This window comes from Salvelinus sp. IW2-2015, linkage group LG18 (assembly GCF_002910315.2).
Source record: "Salvelinus sp. IW2-2015 linkage group LG18, ASM291031v2, whole genome shotgun sequence".
NCBI lineage: Eukaryota > Metazoa > Chordata > Actinopteri > Salmoniformes > Salmonidae > Salvelinus > Salvelinus sp. IW2-2015.
The window spans coordinates 57,715,240-57,738,929 of record NC_036858.1 but is presented as its reverse complement, the minus strand read 5'-3'; the positions used below and the strand labels follow the sequence as shown (position 1 = coordinate 57,738,929).

Here is a 23,690-nt window from a genome sequence, read left to right as displayed (position 1 = left end):
GTGTGTTTCTGAGAGGGGTTTTACACTAAGTAAACATTGGAGAGGATAGAAAGGAACTGAGTTGGAACGTGAGAGATGATTGATAGCTGTGTTAAACCCCGCTGTTCTCCTCTCATAGGCTGCTCTGAAGAGGGCGGACCACCTGGAGGCCCTATTGGAACAGCAGAGGAAGCAGCTGCTCGAGAAATGACTGACAGGAGGGCAGGACTTGAACATCACCATCTCCACCTCTTATGCCTCTCTCTTCCCCTCATCACTCCTTCATCTGTTCTGTCACTTGGGGCCCCACTTTTCCCTCAGTTTTTTCTTTGGTCTGGTGGATGTGTTTCTGATGGACTAGAAAGAGAGAGTGAGAGAAACAGAGAAATTGAGCCTGCTTGACTGTATCTCTGCAGACTTCTTGATAAAGACCCAGATATTAGAGACCGAGCCTGGCCTCTCCCAAGCAGGCCGAATACGGACAGGGAAACGGGCTGGAGAGGATACCGTCTGCTGTTTTAAGAGCCTCTCACGCTGGAGGAGCCACAGACAAGGGGTGCTGTGATCTTTAACTGCCCAGTGGACTCCTGGAAGGACTGAACCATACTCTACCTATAGAGCTTATAGACTAGGGGGCAGTGTTCGTTTACAGTGCAGAGGCTCAAACAGTAAAGCAGTGAACGAACCATTCTGTCCCCGTAGGGGCCATGAACCGGGAGGTCTGTGTTCTTTAACTGCCCAGTGAACTCCTGGACGGACTGAACCATTCTCTGGAACCACCTCTGGAATTTATATGAATTGTGAACCCCCCTAAAATCTGAAGGAGTGGGAGAGCCCGTTCCCCACAGAGCAGAGAACAGTTACAGATGTTCTAAGCCAGCCCAGGCCTGCTCTGTGACAGTGTGGAGTTTCCCAGCAGGCAGAGAGAGGTGGAGGGGGCTAGGTGGTCTTTCTGAGAAGGAGGGAAGGGAATCAGCACCCCAACACCACCCTCTTCCCCTGCTGAGGTCCTGCAGTTAGTTGTTCAGACACATCAGTACAGGGTGCTGTTGAATGAAGCTGGGGCTCGAGGTTGCTCGGCATTGCCCTTTGTGTATGAGTTACAGATGTCTTTTGTCCCGGTGCCCCTCTGGGCTAGTGCCAATTACAGGATCTGCTGCCTTGGCTTGGTGCGACCCCCCCCCCCCCTTCCCACACACTCACTCACAATCACACCCTTCGCCCCTGCCCCCTGGCAGTCACAAGCCTAGTTTAGCTCTGACAGGCAGATTTGTTATGAATGTCTTCATCCAAGTCAAATCTAACAATGAGTCTAGAAATAATACTAACCTTGGTGTTGACAAGTTGTATAGCGTGCTAGGATGTCAATAGAAGGAAAGAGTGAGGGATGGGTGTGGGAGTAATTGTGGGATGCAGAAAGAATAGACAGATAGGAGACAGTGAAGAATGATGCTCTGATAGTGTGTTTAATCTTATTGAGCGTCATGGTTGCGGTATGGGTTTTGAAAGTGAGACAGAAGGAGAGGGCGATGAAGGAATGTGCATAGGAAGTGTTTATAGGATTAGGAAAGCTGAGACTCAGACTGACTGGGGTATGGGGGGCACAACACACGCCTAGTGGTTTCATGTGACCAGAGACCCAAACCTAAAAGCCCCATGAGCCTGGTGGGTCTGATAGGATGATAGTCTGAGGGCTACACTGTGACAAAAATACATTTAACTCTCACTGAAAGGGTCCAACACTGGGCCCCTCCACTCAACAGAAGTAAAGTCGCCCCTAAACATCCAGGGGAAGGAACTATCAAACTGGTTAATGAGATTTTCAGAAGCCGTCTAGGTACTTTCTAGCTTTGCATGTCTCTTTTATCTTGTATGTTGTTTTAATATATTTTTTATGCTTTTTATTTGTTTACACCTTAAAAAGGTTTAATGTTTTGTATGTCCCACTCAGAAACTAGAAACTGTTTTTGTTTTAAATTTTCAGTCTGAAACAGTGTACTTCTGGGTAACTTCATATCCTGAATGGAATGAGGGCCGAGGGGGGTTGTGAAACCTGGAATGCGACCCAAATGGCGCCCTATTCAAATGGCACTCTAGTCTAAAGTAGTGCACTATATAGGGAATAGGGTGCCATTTGGGATACAACCCTTGGTGCTTCAGTGAGAAGCAAACCCACCAGGAAGTATAGTAAGCCTTGTATTTAGGTGAAAAAGAATGTGACAGATGTTATTCTGTGTGGTTCTGCTCAGTCGGCCCTCTTATCTGAATCTATTTCAGATATGTTCTATTTTTCATATTTATTTGCAATTTTTTTTAAATGTATTTTACCGGCTGATCTGATGCTCTCGTAACTGGCTCCCGGTGTGTTTATCCTTTACATACAAGTGCTATGCACAAAGTGATGGGTTTTTACTGAAGTCTAATTTTAATTTAGTCTCCCATTAACATCAATGCATGACTAAGTGGAAGTTTGAAGTTAATGATTACAATGCAAGCAGCCCTATTCCAAGATGGTGCTTGTCTACCTTTTCGTTCACAGAAACACTACACATCCACGCCCAGTCTGAGCTGTACAGTTAGTGATGCTCCATGGTGCCATTTTATTTAGGATGGTATGTGTTTAGTATGTCAGGTTTTGCTGATGGGAAATCTAGATATAGTGTCAAAAGCCAATATTGCGGCTTCCTTGGAGTGTCATCTATGGGTCTAGTTTCTCCTTTTTAGCCTTGTGTCTTCTTGGCTTTTCAGTTGGGGGAGGTCTGACAGTGAAGGCTCAACAATGGCAGCGCTGTCACATACTGTCTCTCTTCATCCTATTGAGAGGAGGCGGGCAACTTCCAAAAATTCCCAAATATTCCCAAACTTCAGACACAAAATTCCACTCTTCTAATCAATATCACAGAAGCATTTCAATGGCAAGGCTTTGAATGGCAGTTAAGTCACCATGTGTTTCTCTCATCTTTAACTTTATTAGTCATTGGCTACATCCTAAATGGCACCCTATTCTCTGTATAGTGCACTACTTTTGACCAGTAGTGCACTATATTGGGGATGTACATATTTCTGTAGCCATGGTGGAGATTACATGGTTTGCATGTGGAATTGGCTCCCTATTCCAAATATACTGCACTACTTTTGACCAGGGCCTGCATTGGACTCAAAACTAGTGCACTAAATAGGAAATAGGGTCCCGTTGCGGGCACACAGCCTTGATCCCTACCATTCCTCAGACAGTTGGCACTGCGTTCAGGGTTGTTGGCCTCTTTGCCCAGAAGGGTGGCAGCATGACTGGCATGCCAGTCCCACACGTGCCAATGAGTCCTGCCTTTGTGTGTGTGTTTCACTTTGGCCTGGGATGACCTCCGTGAAACACACACTCGCTCTCACTTGTACCCTTCGTTTGTGTTGAATTTGAAATCTAACTTTCTTCACAAACCACTCCAGCTGTCTTTGATTGTATTATTTGTGTTCAGTTTTTGATATTGTCATTTTAATGTAACCCCATGTGTTCTTACTTGTAGCTCCTGGTCTGAATCTTAACTAGGCTCTACTTTAGTTGTTGTAGTTTAGTTGCATTGTTATTCATGGTGATGGTTTGAAACTGTGGGGGGGAAAAAACTGTTGACTGATCCTCAGTAAAAAAGAAAATAAAGAAGAAAAGCCTATTTGGAAGAGTCCCAGAGTCTCTCGTCTTTATAGTCGCTGTGGGAAAACAAACAATCGCTCTCTTGTTTTTGTCTCTCCGAGACGATAACATTTCCTCAACCAATCAAATGCCATTCCATGACCTTTGGAATTGTGCCGTGTGTTTTGATTAACTGGAATTTCTGTTATTTTGTGGTGAATAAATCCATTTTACATGCCTAAAATGTTATTCATGATTTACTGTATGGTATGTTTGTTGAGAACCGTCATTAAGGAATTGAATTCTTACACTCATATCTGGAGTGGAGAGGTCAAAACACCTAAGGGTTGTCATTTCCATACATCTGGAAAGATGTCTGTAGCTGACCAGACTGTACTGACCCACTTTCCATCCACTTCTTCTTTGCCCTCTCACTCCTGACTACTAAAGCAACCGGTGGTGGGTGTTGAAATGCATCTGCTTTCTGTAGGTTTTCTCCTTTCCTTCCAGAGGGGAAGCCATACCTAGAGGATTAGACTAGGACAGCCTATTAACTGATCTCTGCTCACACAGAGACGGAGAGCTCTCACTTCCCTTCAAGGTCCCTGCTGACTGGGATTTTGAAAGAAGATGGGGGAGGGGAGAGGACACATACATTTTGGGGCTAAAGGGTGAATACTGATAACCTCTCTCTGTGTGGAAATGAGGAGACCTGAAGTCTCCAGTGTTCTCCCCTTTGACAAGGAGAGAACACTCATCCAAGGGCCCGAGGGACGATCTGCATGTTGCTGTATGCCCCTTGACGCTTTCTTTTGTTTGTGTTTTATAGATGTCATGTGTGCGTGCGTGTTTAATGTATGCTAGGGGCTCAGCCATCTTGACTTTCACTGTAAGCTAGGCTATGATTCAAGCCTCAACACGTTGTGATCATAGCAAGGCTCTTCCGCTACTGCGGTCTTCTCATGTCTGACTTTTTATTGCAGGCTGTGGTAGAAGCCCCCCCCCCCCATTCTTTCTCCCTTCCTCCCCGACACCGAGGGAGGGTTTGACCAATTACCAGCAGCTGTTGCTCATTTCACAATAGTCCCGCCCATGCTGTGCCAGGCTCGAGTGTAGCCTGTGCTACAGTTTACTTAGTTAAAGAAGACTTCTTCTGGCGTAGAGGATTTTCTACTGTCAATACTGTACTGCCACTAAAGAAGACTAGTCACAGGTGAGGGGATATGGGGACATCTTGAAATACTTTTCTATGTTTAGTTTTCTGTTGAGACAGGAAGAGAGATTTCTCAGAGTAGCGACTTGCTGTTTCTGTGAGGATGGTGTAGTCATGACTTGTTACTGAGCATAATGTATTCAACCTTGACAAAGACCATGAAAGTTTGCTGTGCTTTTTTTCTCCCCCACTTTTGGGGATAACCAAAAATACTTTTAGGAAATAAATCATAGGGGGAGAGGTATTTTATTATCATTATTAAACTCAATTGAACAACAATCTTGGCATTGCTATCAACTATCAAATCAATATTCTTTAAGACCTTTTAAGGGAAAGTGTTTGTCTCTATTCTCCAGTAAATGTCAAAGTTTCTACAGACATGTTGAACAGGGCTAATAATGAGGACCTATGTGTTCCTTCCATTCCCTAGTCATCTATCTTCAAACAAACACTGAAGATTAAGTCAGGAAAAGTACATCAATGACATCTGATGCCATCTGTATTACAGCAGTTTGATACATTTGCGCGGATGTATCCATTGTAATTTGGTATGTTTTAACGATGGAGCATAACTAAGAGACTAAAGTAGCCTAGTTGGTTAAAGATCAAATGTTTTCCACCCTGTGCCATGTTTTCCACCCTGTGCTGTCTATACCCTGTCATTGTAGTCAGCGTGAGGTGTGGGAGTATGGTCTCATGGACATCAAATCAAATGTTATTTGTCATTTGCGCCGAATACAACAGGTGTCGTTACTGTGAAATGCTTACTTTACAAGCCATTAACCAACTATACAGTTCAACAAATGGAGTTAAGAAAATATTTACTTAAAACCTCTTAAGGATCCGCCGCATTTTGTCAATTTTTGCCTAAAATGACATACCCAAATCTAACTGCCTGTAGCTTAGGCATTGAAGCAAGGATATGGATATTTTTGATACCATTTGAAAGGAAACACTTTGAAGTTTGTGGAATGTGAAAGTAATGTAGGAGAATATAACCACACACAAAGTGAAAAAAAATAAAATAAATGTACACACTATTTACAATTACAGTATTTAGAACACCCTCTACACAAGATTGTGCTGCTGGTCCCAAGTCTCTTTCTGCTGTGAAGCACTTTTCATCCTCTACTTGTAGGCTGGCCGGGTATTCACACCTCCTAGATGCCCGGGCGGGGGTTTGTTTTGGAGCCAGAGAGAGCAGCAGTCAGACTAAGTGGGGATGGAGGACTTGAATGTGGTCTCTTTGAAGTCAGTCTTTACCACTATTGAAGATTTTTTTTTTAAATCAGTAAGAACTAATTTTTATTACTTATTTTATGGATCCTTTTACTTGAGCAATACATCAAATAAACAACACATCTATAAACATGTATTGATAAGATGGCGCCGGAGAGGACGGCAGACTTTTACGTGCCCCCAGCCGATTGTTTTTTTGTTTGTTTATTTGCGTTTAACTTTTTTTTAAATTATTTTGTACATAATGTTGCTGCTACCGTCTCTTATGACTGTAAGAACTCCTAGACATCAGGACTGTGATTACTCACCACGGACTAGCAGAATCCTCTTTTTCCTTTCACGACTCTGACGAGCCCGACACAAAGGATACACTGCTTCATCAGGATCAGGCCCCGATTCCCGTGATCTGCGTGAAGAGGAGGCGGAGAAAGATGGGGCGAAGGTCGGGCTGCCTTCTGAGAATTCGTAGGCAATCGAATAAACCCCCACTTCCCTCCATTCTACTAGCAAACGTGCAATCTTTGGACAATAAAATCGGCGAGTTACGCGGTAGATTAAACTACCAGCGGGACATTAAAAACTGTAACATCTTATGCTTCACGGAGTCGTGGCTGAACGACAATAATATCAACATACAGCTGTCTGGTTATGTGATGTACCAGCAGGATAGAACAGCGGCATCTGGTAAGACTAGGGTCGGTGGTGTATGTATTTTTGTAAGCTATTGCTCGCCTGAGGTAGAGTATCTCGTGATAAGCTGTAGACCACACTACCTACCGAGAGAGTTTTCGTCTGTATTCTTTGTAGCTGTTTACAGTCAGAGGCTGGCACTAAGACAGCACTCAATGAGCTGTATTCCACCATAAGCAAACAAGAAAACACTCACCCAGAGGCGGCGCTCCTAGTAGCTGGGGACTTTAATGCCGGGAAACTTAAATCCATTTTACCAAATTTCTATCAGCATGTTTAATGTGCAACCAGAGGGAAAAGAACTCTGGACCACCTATACTCCACACACAGAGACTCATACAAAGATCTCCCTCGCCCTCCGTTTGGCAAATCTGACCATAATTCTATCCTCCTGATTCCTGCTTACAAGCAAAATTAAAGCAGGAAGCATCAGTGACAAGATCAATAAAAAAGTGGTCAGAGGAAGCAGATGCTAAGCTACAGGACTGTTTTTCTAGCACAGACTGGAATATTTTCTGGGATTTTTCCGATGGCATTGAGGAGTACACATCAGTCATTGGCTTCATCAATAAGTGCATCGATGACGTCGTCCCCACAGTGACTGTACGTACATACCCCAACCAGAAGCCATGGATTACAGGCAGCATCCGCACTGAGCTAAAGGCTAGAGCTGCCGCTTTCAAGGAGCAAGACTCTAACCCGGAAGCTTATAAGAAATCCCGCTATGCCCTCTGACGAACCATCAAACAGGCAAAGCATCAATACAGGGCTAAGATCAAATCGCATTCCACCGGCTCTGACGCTCGTCGGATGTGGCAGGGCTTGCAAACCATTACAGACTACAAAGGGAAGCACAGCCGAGAGCTACCCAATGACACGAGCCTACCAGACGAGCTAAACTACTTCTGTGCTCGCTTCAAGGCAAATAACACTGAAATATTCATGAGAGAACCAGCTGTTACGGAAGACTGTGTGATCACGCTCTCCACAGCCGATGTAAGACCTTTAAACAGGTCAACATTCACATGGCCGCAGGGTCTTGTTTACCAGGACGTGTACTGCGAGCATGCGCTGACCAACTTGCAAGTGTCTTCACTGACATTTTCAACCTCTCCCTGTCCGAGTCTGTAATACCAACATGTTTTAAGCCAACCACCATAGTCCCTGTGCCCAAGAACAATAAGGTAACCTGCCTAAATGACTACCGACCCATAGCACTCACGTCTGTAGCCATGAAGTGCTTTTGAAAGGCTAGTCATGGCTCACATCAACACCATCATCCCAGAAACCCTAGACTCACTCCAATTTGCATACCGCCCCAACAGATCCACAGTTGATGCAATCTCCATTGCACCCCACACTGCCCTTTCCAACCTTGACAAATGGAACACCTATGTGAGAATGCTATTCATTGATTACAGCTCAGCGTTCAACACCATAGTGCCCTCTAAGCTCATCAATAAGCTAACAACCCTGGGACTAAACATCTCCCTCCGCAACTGGATCCTGGACTTCCTGACAGGCCGCCCCCAGCTGGTAAGTGTAGGTAACAACACATCCGCCACACTGATCCTCAACACAGGGGCCCCTCGGGTGCATGCTTAGTCCCCTCCTGTACTCCCTGTTCACTCATGACTGCACAGCCAGGCACGACTCCAACACCATCATTAAATTTACAGATGACACAACACGGATGTGTTGTTAGACCTGATCACCGACAACGATGAGACAGCCTATAGGGAGGAGGTCAGAGACCTGGCCGTGTGATGCCAGGGCAACAACCTCTCCCTCAACGTGATCAAGACAAAGGAGATGATTGTGGATTACAGGAAAAGGAGGACCGAGCACGCCTCCATTCTCATCGACCGGGCTGTAGTGGAGCAGGTTGAAAGCTTCAAGTTCCTTGGTGTCCACATCACCAACAAACTAACATGGTCCAAGCACACCAAGACAGTTGGGAAGAGGGCACGACAAACCTATTCCCCCTCAGGAGACTGAAAAGATTTGGCATGGGTTCTCAGATCCTCAAAAGGTTCTACAGCTGCACCATCGAGAGCATCCTGACTGGTTGAATCACTGCCTGGTATGGCAACTGCTCGGCCTCCGACCGCAAGGCACTACAGAGGGTAGTGCGAACGGCCCAGTACATCACTGGAGCCAATCTTCCTGCCATCCAAGACCTCTATACCAGGCGGTGTCAGAGGAAGGCACAAACAATTGTCAGACTCCAGCCACCCTAGTCATAGATTGTTCTCTCTGCTACCGCACAGCAAGCAGTACCGGAGCGCCAAGTCTAGATCCAAGAGGCTTCTAAACAGCTTCTACCCCCAAGCCATAAGACTCCTGAACATCTAGTCAAATGGCTACCCAGACTATTTGCAGTACCCCCTCTTTACACCACTGCTACTCTCTGTCATCTATGCATAGTCACTTTAATAACTCTACCTACATGTACATACTACCTCAAATAACCAGTGCCCCCGCACATTGACTGTATCGGTACCCCCCTGTATATCGTCTCGCTATTGTTATTTCACTGGTGGTCTTTAAATACTTGTTACTTTTATCTCTTATTTTTATCTGTATTTTTTTGAATCTGCATTGTTGGTTAGGGGCTCGTAAGTAAGCATTTCACTGTAAGACCTGTTGTATTCAGCGCATGTGACTAATAACATTTGATTTGATATTATATGGAGAACACTGTGGTGAAGTGTGTGTACCAATTATAATTTAATTAATAATTAAGTATATTTTTGCAATTACATTTACTTTTGGTACTTAAGTATATTTAAAACCAAATAATTTTAGACTTTTACTCAAGTAGTATTTTACTGGGTGAATTTTACTTTTACTTGGGTCATTTTCTATTAAGGTCTCTTTACTTCATCAAGTATCACAGTTGGGTTCTTTTCCCACCACTGACTCTACCAGCACTGTGTTCGAAATAGTTGTGGTCAGATGAGGACTTGGCCTATTCAGTTCCTGTACCATGATGCATCAGGGGCCATAGCAATAAACGGGCCTAAGTAAATACCGATCCAACCTGTCCTTATAATCAGAGGGAAATGAAAGATTAGGGTGACCCTGTATTATGTGGACAGAGGTCTATTTAAAAGGGGTTATTGGGAGCAACTCTGGTGAGAGTTTATTTCTCTCCGTTTCTCTCTCAAGTGACATCAACATTACACTCACAAAAGTTCAAAAGGAGAAGAGACATTTCAAATGTCATATTGTGGCTATATACAGTGTTGTAACGACGTACAAAAGGGAAAATAAATCAACATTAATACGGGTTGTATTTACAATGGATTTTGTTCTTCACTGGTTTCTCTCTCTGTCCGTCTCTCCCCTGTTGCTCTCTCTCTCTGTCCGTCTCTCTCTCTGTATCTCCCCTGCTCCTCTCTCTGTGTCCGTTTCTCCCCTGTTGCTCTCCTGTCTCTGTCCTTTTCTCTTTCTCTTCAGACTGTCGTGGGGTGAGAGGGGCCCCGGAGCAGAGAACCTCTGGACTAATATACAGTCAAATCCACCCCTGGCCCTCATCTCTTTTCCCGTTGCTCCCCTGAAAAACCCAAACATCCTCCTCAGAAGGACATCAGCGACTCCCCTCTACTCCCCCATCCTCCTCCCCCTCTGCCTAGTTCTCATGTTCCTCCTCCGGGGAGGTCGGAGAGCAAGGGGCACACACGTGGCCAGCTGCCCAGGCTTGAGGCCACGGTGACAGACATGGGGCTCAAGAGGAGGCTGGGGCTGTGCTTCCTGGGTGTCATCTCCCTGCTGGTCATCTACATCCTGTGTTTGAGCCTGGAGATCACCATCCCCTGGCGCATGGTCAACCTGAACCTGTCACACTTCCCTGGTCTTGGGTACACACAGGAACCAAACAGGTAAACAAACAACAATGCACCATTGACCCAGTGGAATATACTATGTGCACTGACATTTTTTCTCCCTTTTCCCTGAAATTCATCCTAGTCATTTCCCTTGGTTTGCCTGATGAGCAGCCATACAGAGGGAAATGGCTGAGATCATGGAGAATAAAATGCTCCATGGTTCTCTAACCACTACGTTCTTCCTGCAAGTCGTATCATTGTGGTTTTCACAATGAAGCCACACAGCAGCACCAGCTTGACGAAATAGATAAAGAGAATGAAGAAAAAAAACATTCTGGTGTTCTTTCACAGGCAGTAGTCTCTCTGAGTCTTGACATGTGAAATGTAAGCCTGGTAGTAATGGGTGAGCGATAGTTCAGTTTTAAAAGCATGGGGGTGCAGATAAGATGCATTAAGAGAGATACTCTCTCTGTGTCTCTGTCTCTCTCTGAGAGGTCTATTTCAGAGACTAAATGATACGTTAGAGTGGTTTGAGCTTTAGCAGGTCTGTCATTTTAAGCTGCCGCCTGCCTGCTTAATGTAGCCCTTGGGTTTCACTAAGCAACAGTGGGCAGTTCTTTTATATAAATGCCTGAGTCTCCAAACAGCCCTGCTGTGCTTATCCTTTTTAGTTCCAAACTGTGGCTCTCCAATTGCAGGAGTCGATGTGTCTATACACATTATGTAGCTTGCTGTAATAAGAAAGGCCAGTAAATGACAAATACATTTGCATTTCTAATTCCTTGTCACCTTTTGATCTCAGGTTCACCAGCATCTGATTGGGTTTATTACATCGTTTTTTTATTAATATAAATCACATTTTAATTGTCACATGCTTCGTAGACAAGTGGTGTAGACTAACAGTGAAATGCTTACTTATGGGCCATTCCCAACAATGCAGAGGGTAAGAATGCAAAATATAACAAAACCTAGTAACACGAGAAATACATATTCAATGAGTAACAATAACTTGGCTATATATAAGGGGTACCAGTAGCGAGACGACGTGCAGGCGTACGAGGTAATTGAGGTAGATACAGTATGTATATGAAGGCAGGAGTAAAGTGACTAGGCAACAGGATAGATAATTAACAGTAGCAGCAATGTTTGTGTGTATGTTGGAGTGTCAGTGGCCAAAAGTATTTGGACACCCCTTTAAATTAGTGGATACTTTTGGCTATGTAGCGTGAGTTTGTGTGCATAGTCAAAAATAATTGGTGCAGAAAGGGTCAATGCAGATAGTCTGGGTAGCTATTTGCTTAACTATTTTAGTAGTGTTATGGCTTGGGGGTAGAAGCTGTTCTGGAGCCTTTTGGTTACAGACTTAGTGCTCCGGCACCGTTTGCAGTGCGGTAGAAGAGAACAGTTTATGACTTGGGTGGCTGGAGTCTTTGACAGTGTTTAGGGCCTTCCACAGACACCACCTGGTATAGAGGCCCGGAATGGCAGGGATTTCAGCCACAATGATGTACTGGGCCACACACATTACCCTCTGTAGCGCCTTGCGGTCAAATGCCAAGCAGTTGCCATACTAAGCTGTGACGCAGCCAGTCAAGATGCTTTCAATTGTGCAGCTGTATAACTTTTTGAGTATCTGAGGGCCCATGACAAATCTTTTTAGCCTCGTGAGGGGAAAGAGGCGTTGTCGTGCCCTCTTCACGACTGTGTTGGTGTGTGTGAACCATGATAATTCCTTAGCGATGTGGACACCGAGGAACTTGAAGCTCTCGACCCATTCCACTTCATAACTGTGAATGTGGGCGTGTTCGGCCCTCCATTTCCTGTAGTCCACGATAGGCACCTTTGTCTTGCTGACGTTGATGGAGAGGTTGTTGTCCTGGCACCACACGGCCAGGTCTCTGACCTCCTCCCTATAGGCTGTCTCATTGTCGTTGATGATCAGGCCCAGCACCGTCGTGTCATCGCCAAACTTGATGATGGTGTTGGAGTCTTTGTTCGGATGTTCCTTTCTGCTGAGACTGGATTCTTCTGGATCTGATTGGTTGTCCAGAGTGGCCAATCAGTGTTGAGCAGCACCATGGTTACCTGAGGCTTCAGCTGCTAGTGCCAGACGGGCCTTTCTGTTTATGGATTATATAGTATTATAAAGCGGGTGGTTCGAGCCGTGTCATATACCATGGTTATGACAAAAAAATGACGTTACTAATTACATTGGTAACCAGTTTACACTGAGTGCCTGGATACAGCCGTTAGCCGTGGTATATTGGCCATATACCACAAACACCAGAATACCTAATAAGGCACCTCTGGTGTTTGTGGTATATGGCCAATATACCACGTCTAACAGCTGTATCCAGGCACTTTGTGTTGGGGACATGGGGAAGGGGAATACTGTAATATTTACTATACTTTAAAAAACGGTCTTGTTTTTACAGACTTGTCACTGGCATACTTTAACTGTTACTAGAAGATCTTTGCTTGTGAGAGATTATGTGAAAAGTAAGCTGGCTTTCTACAGCAAAAATAAATGTTACAAACTGATTCAATATGTGATTTGTTTCCATTATTAGTAGCAGGATATGGTTAAGTTGGAGTAAGCCAATGAGACCTTCTATGATCACACACAGCGTTAGTAACCACAACAATTGCACATTGTTACACTGACCAGTAGAGTTGGTGTAACAATGCACTATCCCTTTCTGCTACAGGTTTGACCATTGCCGTGTTGTTTTGTCTTACACTAGGTCACATTACTCTGAAGACTCTATTGACGGCAACACACCGCCAGATGGTTTGGACAGCCTACACACTGGTTCAACACCAACAACACATTTAAGGTTAAAGGTACAGTCCACATCCCCTGTCGGAGTCAGACCCTCAATGAAACCTGGAGCCAGGGCCAGGACTACCAAGGGTCAAAATATTAAAGGTGCTCTCCTCTACAATTCAACCAAACCAACAGAGCCACCCTTCATTGGAGACAGTTACTACAGCGAAGTCGCCCCACCTCAAACCGTGAGTTGAAGTTCCCCTTTCTGAGCTGTTCCTGTTCTTTCACTTGATCTGCTTGGTGTGATTGTGGCCTACTTTAGAGACCTTAGAAGGGCTGTGGTCTACTAGCAGTCACTGTTGACTGATTTAGAGGAAGTGCTGAGGGTTGCACTTTCAGTCGTATGGGTGGCTATGCATGGGGACACTGTCAAAATAATGCCCCACACTGCTGTAATTAGTAAAATGGTTACTCAGTCAGATGACATGGTTGATACTCGAGGTAACAAACAGATTATACAACCCAAAACTTAATTCATACAGCCATTTGATACGCTTTGTGCCTCTCCATGTTACATTGTGTGGAAATCGGCCAGTTGTATTGTCACGTCTTTATATAGTACAGGTCTGCGTGGACAATTATACCACTAGTTCACTGTTCATCAGCCTTGATGCTGATGTTATTGGAATGATTTCATGTTCTACAAGGACGTTAGGTGTACGTGCGTGGGCGGGCGTGTGTGTGAGTGGATTCATTTCCAGTAAATATGGGGTGGTGTTCTTTTTTGCCCACGTATCGTGACAGGATATGAAGTCATATTACTCATTCTCCCAGACTTTCTTTTGCTCTACCTGCTTTGTGTCATCTCCATAGAACAATGTTGTAGCGTCATCCCATAAACTACCAAGAAAAAGACAGACAAAATGAAGTTGTTACTCAATACTTTCTTATAACATTAAACATTTCATATGAACCATTGCTGAGGTTTAAAAGCAAAACAGTCCCTTCAGTTCACTTCTGCTTCCATTGATTACTGTTATTTTTCTTGTTAATGTGGACATAAAAGGATGGTTGCAAAAGAGAGGAACTACTGGTGTTCTCTATATGGTGTTTTCTCAAAGAGTGTTTCTTTATGGTGTCTGGCATAAGACCGATCCACCCGTACGGACAGACAGCAGACGATAAAGGAATACAATATGGTTCAATTCTATCGCCAAGACTCAGCTGCCCTTGCACGTCGTAATTGACTCCAAAGACTCCATAACGCATGTCATAAGTTACAGTGGGGAGAACAAGTATTTGATACACTGCCGATTTTGCAGGTTTTCCTACTTACAAAGCGTGTAGAGGTCTGTAATTTTTATCATAGGTACACTTCAACTGTGAGAGACGGAATCTAAAACAAAAATCCAGAAAATCACATTGTATGATTTTTAAGTAATTAATTTGCATTTTATTGCATGACATACGTATTTGATCACCTACCAACCAGTAAGAATTCCGGCTCTCACAGACCTGTTAGTTTTTCTTTAAGAAGCCCTCCTGTTCTCCACTCATTACCTGTATTAACTGCACCTGTTTGAACTCGTTACCTGTATAAAAGACACCTGTTACTTAAAAATCTCACAGTTGAAGTGTACCTATGATAAACATTACAGACCTCTACATGCTTTGTAAGTAGGAAAACTTGCAAAATCGGCAGTGTATCAAATACTTGTTTTCCCCACTCTATATGACAAAATAAATTATGCAATTACTGAATTAAAATAAGTTGTTGCTGACATTTTAATTAGATAATTGTAGTGCAATGTTTTTTTATTGAGAACAAACAGAGGGGTTGGGGATGATACAGTGAGGTTGCATCCCAAATATCACCCTATTCCCTACATAGTGCACTACTTTTGACTAGAGCTTTATGTATATAGCAAATAGGGTGCCATTTGGAACGTAGTCAATGAGTTTTCCACGTGTTCTTCATAACCGCTGTCTCTCCCCAAGAATTATAATTCTCCACATCCCTCTAGTCATTATGCAGCTCTTCCACTGTAGAACGTTAAATGACAAGATACAGTTAATTACTTCCATTGAGAGTCATACAATCTATGCTGTTACAAAGTCTGTCAACTGGAAAAAATATTGCCAGCGTTGTTATGTGCTGCTATGTAATGATAACCATCAATTTGAGTTGTGACTGTGTTTTGGTGTTGTGTCACTTACAATAAAACTAAAACACAGGAAGTGTATAGTCTCACAGTAGGAATGCAGATTTAGGTTCAGTTTAGCCTTTTAGATCATAATGCATCAGATTACATGGGCGGGTTTTAAAGATGGTCTGAGATGTACTCGTAATGGATTCAACAGGAACTTTCAGAGTCTTCAATAAGAAGACTGTTGTTTTCCCCTGCAGGACTGTCCAAACAGTATTCGTAGCAGGGTTCCCCAGACAGACTTTGGGGTGAGATATCTGGGCAGGATCCCTGTCCTCCAGTGGGCCAAGCATGCCAATCCAGAACAGTACCAGCGCCTCAAACCGTACCCAGGGGCTCACGGCTGGGGAAACCTTGACATTGACAGTAAGTACTTTCAATACATATTGACATGTGACCGTTGTTTCAATGCATTACTTCACACCAATGCTTGGACAAGTCATGTTAATATTAATAGTTACAGCAACGACTACAAATAATATAGTTACACAACATTGGCTACAGTAAGACAGACAGTCCGTGGTGTTGTCGTTAATGTGGGTGACTAACACACAATGTGGCCATTGTCTAACTGCAGTGCCCTTTGCTCCATGGCCAACACAATAAAGATTGTACATGGGTTCAGAGATAGGACATAAAACCCTTTATTGTCAGTCAATAGGACATCTGTACCTCTTTACAGATACACTACCGTTCAAAAGTTTGGGTTCACATAGAAATGTCCTTATTTCTGAAAGAAAAGCATTTATTTTGTCCATTTAAAGTAACATCAAATTGATCAGAAATACAGTGTAGACGTTGTTAATGTTGTAAATTACTACTGTAGCTGGAAACGGCAGATTTTTTATGGAATATAGACGTACAAATCAAATCAAATCAAATTTTATTTGTCACATACACATGGTTAGCAGATGTTAATCCGAGTGTAGCGAAATGCTTGTGCTTCTAGTTCCGACAATGCAGTAATAACCAACAAGTAATCTAACCTAACAATTCCACAACTACTACCTTATACACACAAGTGTAAAGGGATAAAGAATATGTACATAAAAATATAGAATGAGTGATGGTACAGAACGGCATAGGCAAGATGCAGTAGATGGTATAGAGTACAGTATATACATATGAGATGAGTAATGTAGGGTATGTAAACATTATTATTTAAGTGGCATTGTTTAAAGTGGCTAGTGTACATTTTTACATAATTTCCATCAATTCCCATTATTAAAGTGGCTGGAGTTGAGTCAGTATGTTGGCAGCGGCCACTAAATGTTAGTGGTGGCTGTTTAAACGTCTGATGGCCTTGAGATAGAAGCTGTTTTTCAGTCTCTCGGTCCCTGCTTTGATGCACCGTTACTGACCTCGCCTTCTGGATGATAGCGGGGTGAACAGGCAGTGCTTGGGTGGTGGTTGTCCTTGATGATCTTTATGGCCTTCCTGTGACATCGGGTGTGTAGGTGTCCTGGAGGGCAGGTAGTTTGCCCCCGGTGATGCGTTGTGCAGACCTCACTACCCTCTGGAGAGCCTTGACGGCCAATCTGAAACCTATTGGGCGGAGCAGTTGCCGTACCAGGTGGTGATACAGCCCGACAGGATGCTCTCGATTGTGCATCTGTAGAAGTTTGTGAGTGCTTTTGGTGACTAGCCGAATTTCTTCAGCCTCCTGAGGTTGTAGAGGTGCTGCTGCGCCTTCTTCACAACGCTGTCTGTGTGTGTGGACCAATTCAGTTTGTCCGTGATGTGTACACCGAGGAACTTAAAACTTTCCACCTTCTCCACTACTGTCCCGTCGATGTGGATAGGGGGGTGCTCCCTCTGCTGTTTCCTGAAGTCCACAATCATCTCCTTTGTTTTGTTGACGTTGAGTGTGAGGCCCATCAGCAACCATCACTCCTGTGTTCCAATGGCACATTGTGTTAGCTAATCCAAGTTGATCATTTTAAAGGCTAATTGATCATTAGAAAACCCTTTTGCAATTATGTTAGCACAGCTGAAAACTGTTGTGCTAATTAAAGAAGCAATAAACCTGGCCTTCTTTAGACTAGTTGAGTATCTGGAGCATCAGCATTTGTGAGTTCGATTACAGGCTCAAAATGGTCAGAAACATTCTTCTGAAACTCGTCAGTCTATTCTTGTTCTGAGAAATGAAGGCTATTCCATGGGAGAAATTGCCAAGAAACTGAAGATGTCGTGCAACGCTGTGTGCTACTCCCTTCACAGAACAGTGCAAACTGGCTATAACCAGAATAGAAAGAGGAGTGGGAGGCCCCGGTGCACAACTGAGCAAGAGGACAAGTACATTAGAGTGTCTAGTTTGAGAAACAGATGCCTCACAAGTCCTCAACTGGCAGCTTCATTAAATAGTACCCACAAAACACCAATCTCAACATCAACAGTGAAGAGGTGACTCCGGGATGCTGGCCTTCTAGGCAGAGTTCCTCTGTCCAGTGTCTGTGTTCTTTTGCCCATCTTCGTCTTTTCTTTTAATTGGCCAGTCTGAGATATGGCTTTTTCTTTGCAACTCTGCCTAGAAGGCCAGCATCCCAGAGTCGCCTCCTCACTGTTGACGTTGAGACTGGTGTTTTGCGGGTACTATTTAATGAAGCTGACAGTTGAGGACTTGTGAGGCGTCTGTTTCTGTTTCTTGTGAGGCGTCTGTACATCCAAATCTCTTAGCTCAGATCTAGAAGAGTAAATTATGGAATCGTTCCTCTGTGTTCACCCCATAGACTGTACAAATAAAGATTTACCCACACCTTGCCTCAGGCCCCATGTGGTGTTTCGCAGCTATTGGGACAGCAAGACACGTTCAGTTGAGTGTGTAAAAATCATGCATTGGGTGATTTGCATTAGGCAAAGATCTTTGGCAGAGATCCATAGATTGGCTCCCTTTATGAATATATTTTTTTATTATGTTGGAATCCATTCATTGCCGCGAGCAAGGCTTTTTATTTGGGACTGTGTGGGGATTAAACCTGCCAATAATTTCAAAATGAATCTCAGAGGTCTTTGTAAAAAATGAAAATGAAATGTTTTTTTCTTTTGTTGTGCAAACAGCTCTGGTGTCGACCCTGTCTGTTCTCAACACATCGGCCAACTGGCACATGTTTGATGACTGGGATCGTCGTAGCAACGGCTCGCAGTGTGTCTGCTGTGCTGTCGTGGGCAACGGAGGGATTCTGAAGGATTCAAAGAAGGGCCGGGAGATTGACCAACATGACTATGTCTTCAGGTGAGAGATTCCTTTTTCGACCTTGTTTAGTCTTGACTTCCTCAGTAGCCTATGAATGAGGTTAGACCATCTTAGGTTTTTAAAACTTTTCATTCTACAGGTTCCTTGTAATGAGCATTACCACGTTAATGTGACAGTTGGCATTTTGTCAATCAGGATGGTCCATTCAAGGGCTCCTCAAGAGTCTGTAGATTACAATGAGGCATGTATCTGGTTGCTGTGGTTACCAAAGGGTCTAAGTGGTCATTTATTTTCCAACGGTCATTGACAGTGTTCATGTTCATTCATGCTAATGTTCAAATTGGTCATTGACAATTTTCCTGTGTTCTAATTGGTCATTGACAGTGTTCTGTTCCGTACCTCTGTTGTGATTCCAGGACCAACGGAGCTGTGATTAAGGGCTTTGAGCAGGATGTGGGCTCTAGAACATCCCTCTACACTTTCTCCACCAACACCCTCCGTAACTCCATGAAGAGCTACGCTGGAGCGGGCTACAGAGGACCCCCGCTCTCTGAGGTGAGACCTTCCATGATGTTGATGGTTCACGATCAAATTGACTCACTGGGAATAAACATCACTTGTGGAATAAAATGTGTTAATTCACTAATTAATCCATCCATTCTTTTCATTCATTCAAAGACAAACTCTTTATAGTCTGATTTGTATTCACCTATCTATCTATCTATCTATCTATCTATCCATCTATCCATCTATCCATCTATCCATCTATCCATCTATCTATATATATCCTGTAGGAGACTAGGTATGTCTTCCTGCCAGACCATGACAGAGATTATCTGCTGATGAAAGCAGCCGCCACACACACTCCAGTAGAGAGAGGACCAGAGAAGAGCAAAACGTAAGATGTGGCATGGGTTCACATCCATGGAGACAGTTTTGATTTCATTCCCCACACAGCATCCATGTGGACTGCCACTGTAATTGAACACCCTCAATGTCCCCCAAGTATTCCTTCTTTATTTACAAATTGTATACTGTTAGCCATATTGATATTTCTTTGTGCAGCTTGTGAATAGAGGCCTTTTTTTCTACCTCAGGCCACCCACATACTTTGGAAAAAATGTGAGTGTAGAAAAGTTCAAGATGTACCATCCAGATTTCATACGTTACATCAGAAACAGGTGAGTAAAAGAGGGGAAAATAAGTGAGTTATCTTTGTGCTATCTTTTGGGCTTCCGTGTGGCGCAGCGGTCTAAGGAACAGCATCTCAGTGCACGAGACATCGCTACAGTCCCTTGTTCAAATCCAGACTGTATCACATCCGGCCGTGATTGGGAGTCCCAGAGGGCGGCGCACAATTGGCCCAGCGTCATCCGGGTTTGGCCGGCGTAGGCTGTCATTGTAAATAAGAATTTGTTCTTAACTGACTTGCCTAGTTAAATAATAATCTTTAGGATAGTTGTTGTGACTCATCAGAATCACACCAGAGCTCTGATTACACACACCTGGACATATAAACTCCTTTTGAAATGTGAAACTCAAGTGTTTTGGGTGGCTAGACCAAGCACTCTTCTCACAATGGCTAAATAGGACCATCTGATGAGGAGTTGGTTCAAAAATATACATGAAACTAACTCACCATGCGTGTCGAGTGCCAGTGCCACGAACCCAAGAGTCACGTAATTAGAATGATATCTAAATGAATTAACCATATCAGGCTTCCATCAGGATATAGTGTGACTCTGTTTCGGTGGATACTGAAAAGGACAAGTGTTGTATATCGTTAGCTCTCCTCACAACAAGGAAAAGGTGGTAGCTAGGAGTGGTCTGTCCAACACCTTTTCTCCACAAGGGCATTTTAGGATAGAATAGGATCAACTTTATTGTACCTGAGAATATTTTCTCTGACACTATTTTAATATTTAATTTGAAGTAAATATGTGCACCTGCAGTGTGGTTGTTAAATGGTTGTCATGTTCTGTGTAGGTTCCTCCGCGGCCATGCCATGCAGACCAAATACAAGAACATATACCGTCCATCAACAGGTGCTGTGATGCTGCTGGCTGCTATGCACACCTGTGACCAGGTACGGTATGAGCTACCACAGCCACTAAACAGTAATTGCAACACTTCATATTTGAACAAGACAAGACCGGTTATGACCACTGACAGTAAAAGCACAAGGTAAACAGTAATGTTATATTAGTTAGTTACAACCATGTACAGTAAGATGACAACCAGGGATGTGGTGGTAAAAGAATTGGTGGGTAAACTCTGATCGCTGGTCACGGTGAAAAAAAGTTAAGCTCCCTTTTTTTATTTTATTTTTTATTTTACCTTTATTTTACTAGGCAAGTCAGTTAAGAACAAATTCTTATTTTCAATGACGGCCTAGGAACAGTGGGTTAACTGCCTGTTCAGGGGCAGAACGACAGATTTGTACCTTGTCAGCTCGGGGATTTGAACTTGCAACCTTTCGGTTACTAGTCCAACGCTCTAACCACTAGGCTACCCTGCCGCTTTACTTTCAATGCATTTTTCCGCAAAAGATGGCTAAACTGTTTGGCAAAATAAAAAGGTGGATGAACTGCATTTTTACCCTCCACTACACCATTGATTACGACTCCCTGGACATGACTGCACTTGCCTTACGGATTGACAGTACTTACTCTGGCCCTGATAGCCTTCAATTAGACATGCAGCATGCCGCTCAGATCCCTAATGAGAGCAAAGATCCATAAGGTAATCATTGTGCTTGAGTTGTGAAACACTTGACAACAAGACGGTGACTGCACCAACTAACCTATCCCCCCCTTTTCCTCTCTCTCTGTCTCTCTCTCTCGCTCTCTGTCTGTGTGCATGTTGAAAACAGGTGAGCGCGTATGGCTTCATGACTCCAGACTATAAAAACTACTCTGACCACTACTATGACAGCAGATATCACCCTGTGGGTTTCTTTATCAACCATGACCTGAAGATGGAGATGGCACTGTGGCAGCAGCTCCACCAGGCAGGCCTCATCACGCTCTACATGCACCAGTGATCCCAGGAACTAACTCACTCCAGGTCACTATGGCAACAACCACATTAATGACATAAGTCTATGGTAATGACTCCATCTCCACCACTGGCTCTCAAGGTTTGCCAACCCCCAACCCTACGAGATTTATAGAAAAATTACTCCACGTCTGACTTTGTCATTGCCTGCCATGTTGGAGGTTAGCCAATACTTCTGAGAAAATGGTCTCCATGGAGATGGGCTTAGCCTATCCTCTTGAGAAGTCTCTAACAGGGTGGAGGCAGGTTGCCAGGGAGACAGTCATAGACTGTTGCTGACACTTGCTGAGTTACCAGGAAAAGCCTGGTAGCCTTTTTATACTATTTTAAGACCTTTTTTAGTATTTTTAAACCATTTCAGACAATCAGCTTTTGTGGGTCTTAGTCAGACATATGTTTCAAAGATCATACCCCCGAGACATGCTAACCTCCACTGTTATTGGTAATGGTGAGAGGTTAGCATATCTTGTGGGTATGATCTTTGACCCTCCCTCTACCTTTCTCACTCATCATTATTCACAATTAATTCAGGATTATCTGTAATCATGGTAGCATCCACATGAATGTAGAAGTGTTTTGAAACATATGCTATTCTTATTTTATAATAAAAGTGACTCTATTGGGCACAAAATAATATGAAACACTACCAAAACTAACTGCAAATGCATCAAACAAGTTTGTAGAGTCACAAGCTTGATGTAGTCATTGCGTGCTCTGAATATGGGACCAGATATTAAACTTTTACCACTTTATTTATAAGAATCTTTAGGGTTGTCAATAATTTTGACCCCTACCCTTTTGAGAGATTAAAAAGTATTACTTGTTAAACAAAATCTGAGCAATTGTAAGTATAAAATATAATTCCTCCATTTTATTGCATACATTATAGATCCGTATTTTAATTATTTATTTTACACAGTCGTTATTGCTCATCTTTTTTAAGGGTGTCAATCATTTCGGACCCCACTGTATGTTGACAAGGGATAGGGCTGTTGCTGCTGGGCCGGCCACCTACTTCAAATACCCTCTGCCCTCCCTCACTGCCCTAAATACTTTCGCACAGCACTGCCGGCAGTAGTCATGGTCTATTCTGATAAGTAGTCAGATTATTTTCACATGATATTACTATGTTTCTCTTTGGAGTCAGTGTAGTAGTGGGTCAACAGACAACTCAAGTGTTTGACCAAAGCAAAGCTGAGGGGAGAGCTGAGGGGAGAAGATAACAGATATTTTTTTTAATCAAAAAGTAAATTTTTTATTAAATATGTTTTAAATACATTTAAAAATGTATTTTACTTTCATACAAGTTTCCTTATTAATATGAGAGAGCAGACAAGAACTGTATTTTTTCTTTCAAACTACCACCAGTGTGTGCCTTAATGTGAATCTCAATCTTTTGTCTGCAAAATGAGTTGTTGTTGAGGTAACTGGGGAAACTATTTGAAGTGAAGGAAGATGTTTCCACAACAACTCCAAATGGGAACTTTGTCAGTGGCCTTTCTCTTCGGGCACTCGCTCCCAGAACATGAATGGATGTTTCCAAGGATCTCCTGGAGAATTGGAGTATGTGTGGCTGGACTAGACAATAGAGCACCTGGACTCTTCTCAAAGCTAGCTCAGGGCTGGCTCAGGGCTGGATTCGTTAGGCACCAAACAGAAGAAAATTGACTGAAACAAGGAAGGACTACTTAAACTCCTCCAATAAGAAACATTTCTTTTAGTATTCTGTTGCAAAGCATTTTGCTATGCTGTACCCTAATGAGCATGACCCAGAATGAATAGTGACAAAGGTCACAGAAGTATCATTGTTTCTGCTGAATATTGATGCCTGATGAATGAGGTCATTCAGGACCTGAGAAGAACATTAGATTAATCTGATCACTGTGA

General features: G+C 43.3%; 2 protein-coding genes across 2 annotated transcripts in view; both read left to right on the top strand.

The window, feature by feature from the left end:
- cep131 (centrosomal protein 131) overlaps positions 1-3,654 on the top strand; it is a 33,556-nt gene extending 29,902 nt beyond the window's left edge. Inside the window, exon 26 of the mRNA XM_024007732.1 lies at positions 119-3,654. Within this exon, the coding sequence (XP_023863500.1) occupies positions 119-190 (72 nt within the window). The 3' untranslated portion in view covers positions 191-3,654. The remainder of the gene's footprint in view (positions 1-118) is intronic.
- A 1,071-nt stretch (positions 3,655-4,725) lies between these two features.
- On the top strand, positions 4,726-22,345 carry st6galnac (ST6 (alpha-N-acetyl-neuraminyl-2,3-beta-galactosyl-1,3)-N-acetylgalactosaminide alpha-2,6-sialyltransferase). The gene is made up of 10 exons (XM_024007950.2): positions 4,726-4,817; positions 10,209-10,630; positions 13,321-13,591; positions 15,754-15,919; positions 18,611-18,785; positions 19,163-19,301; positions 19,541-19,644; positions 19,844-19,927; positions 20,733-20,832; positions 21,619-22,345. Exons 2-10 carry the CDS (start codon positions 10,470-10,472, stop codon positions 21,787-21,789), a joined length of 1,371 nt encoding a protein of 456 aa, XP_023863718.1. The 5' UTR covers positions 4,726-4,817; positions 10,209-10,469; the 3' UTR covers positions 21,790-22,345.
- Positions 22,346-23,690: the final 1,345 nt, after the last annotated feature.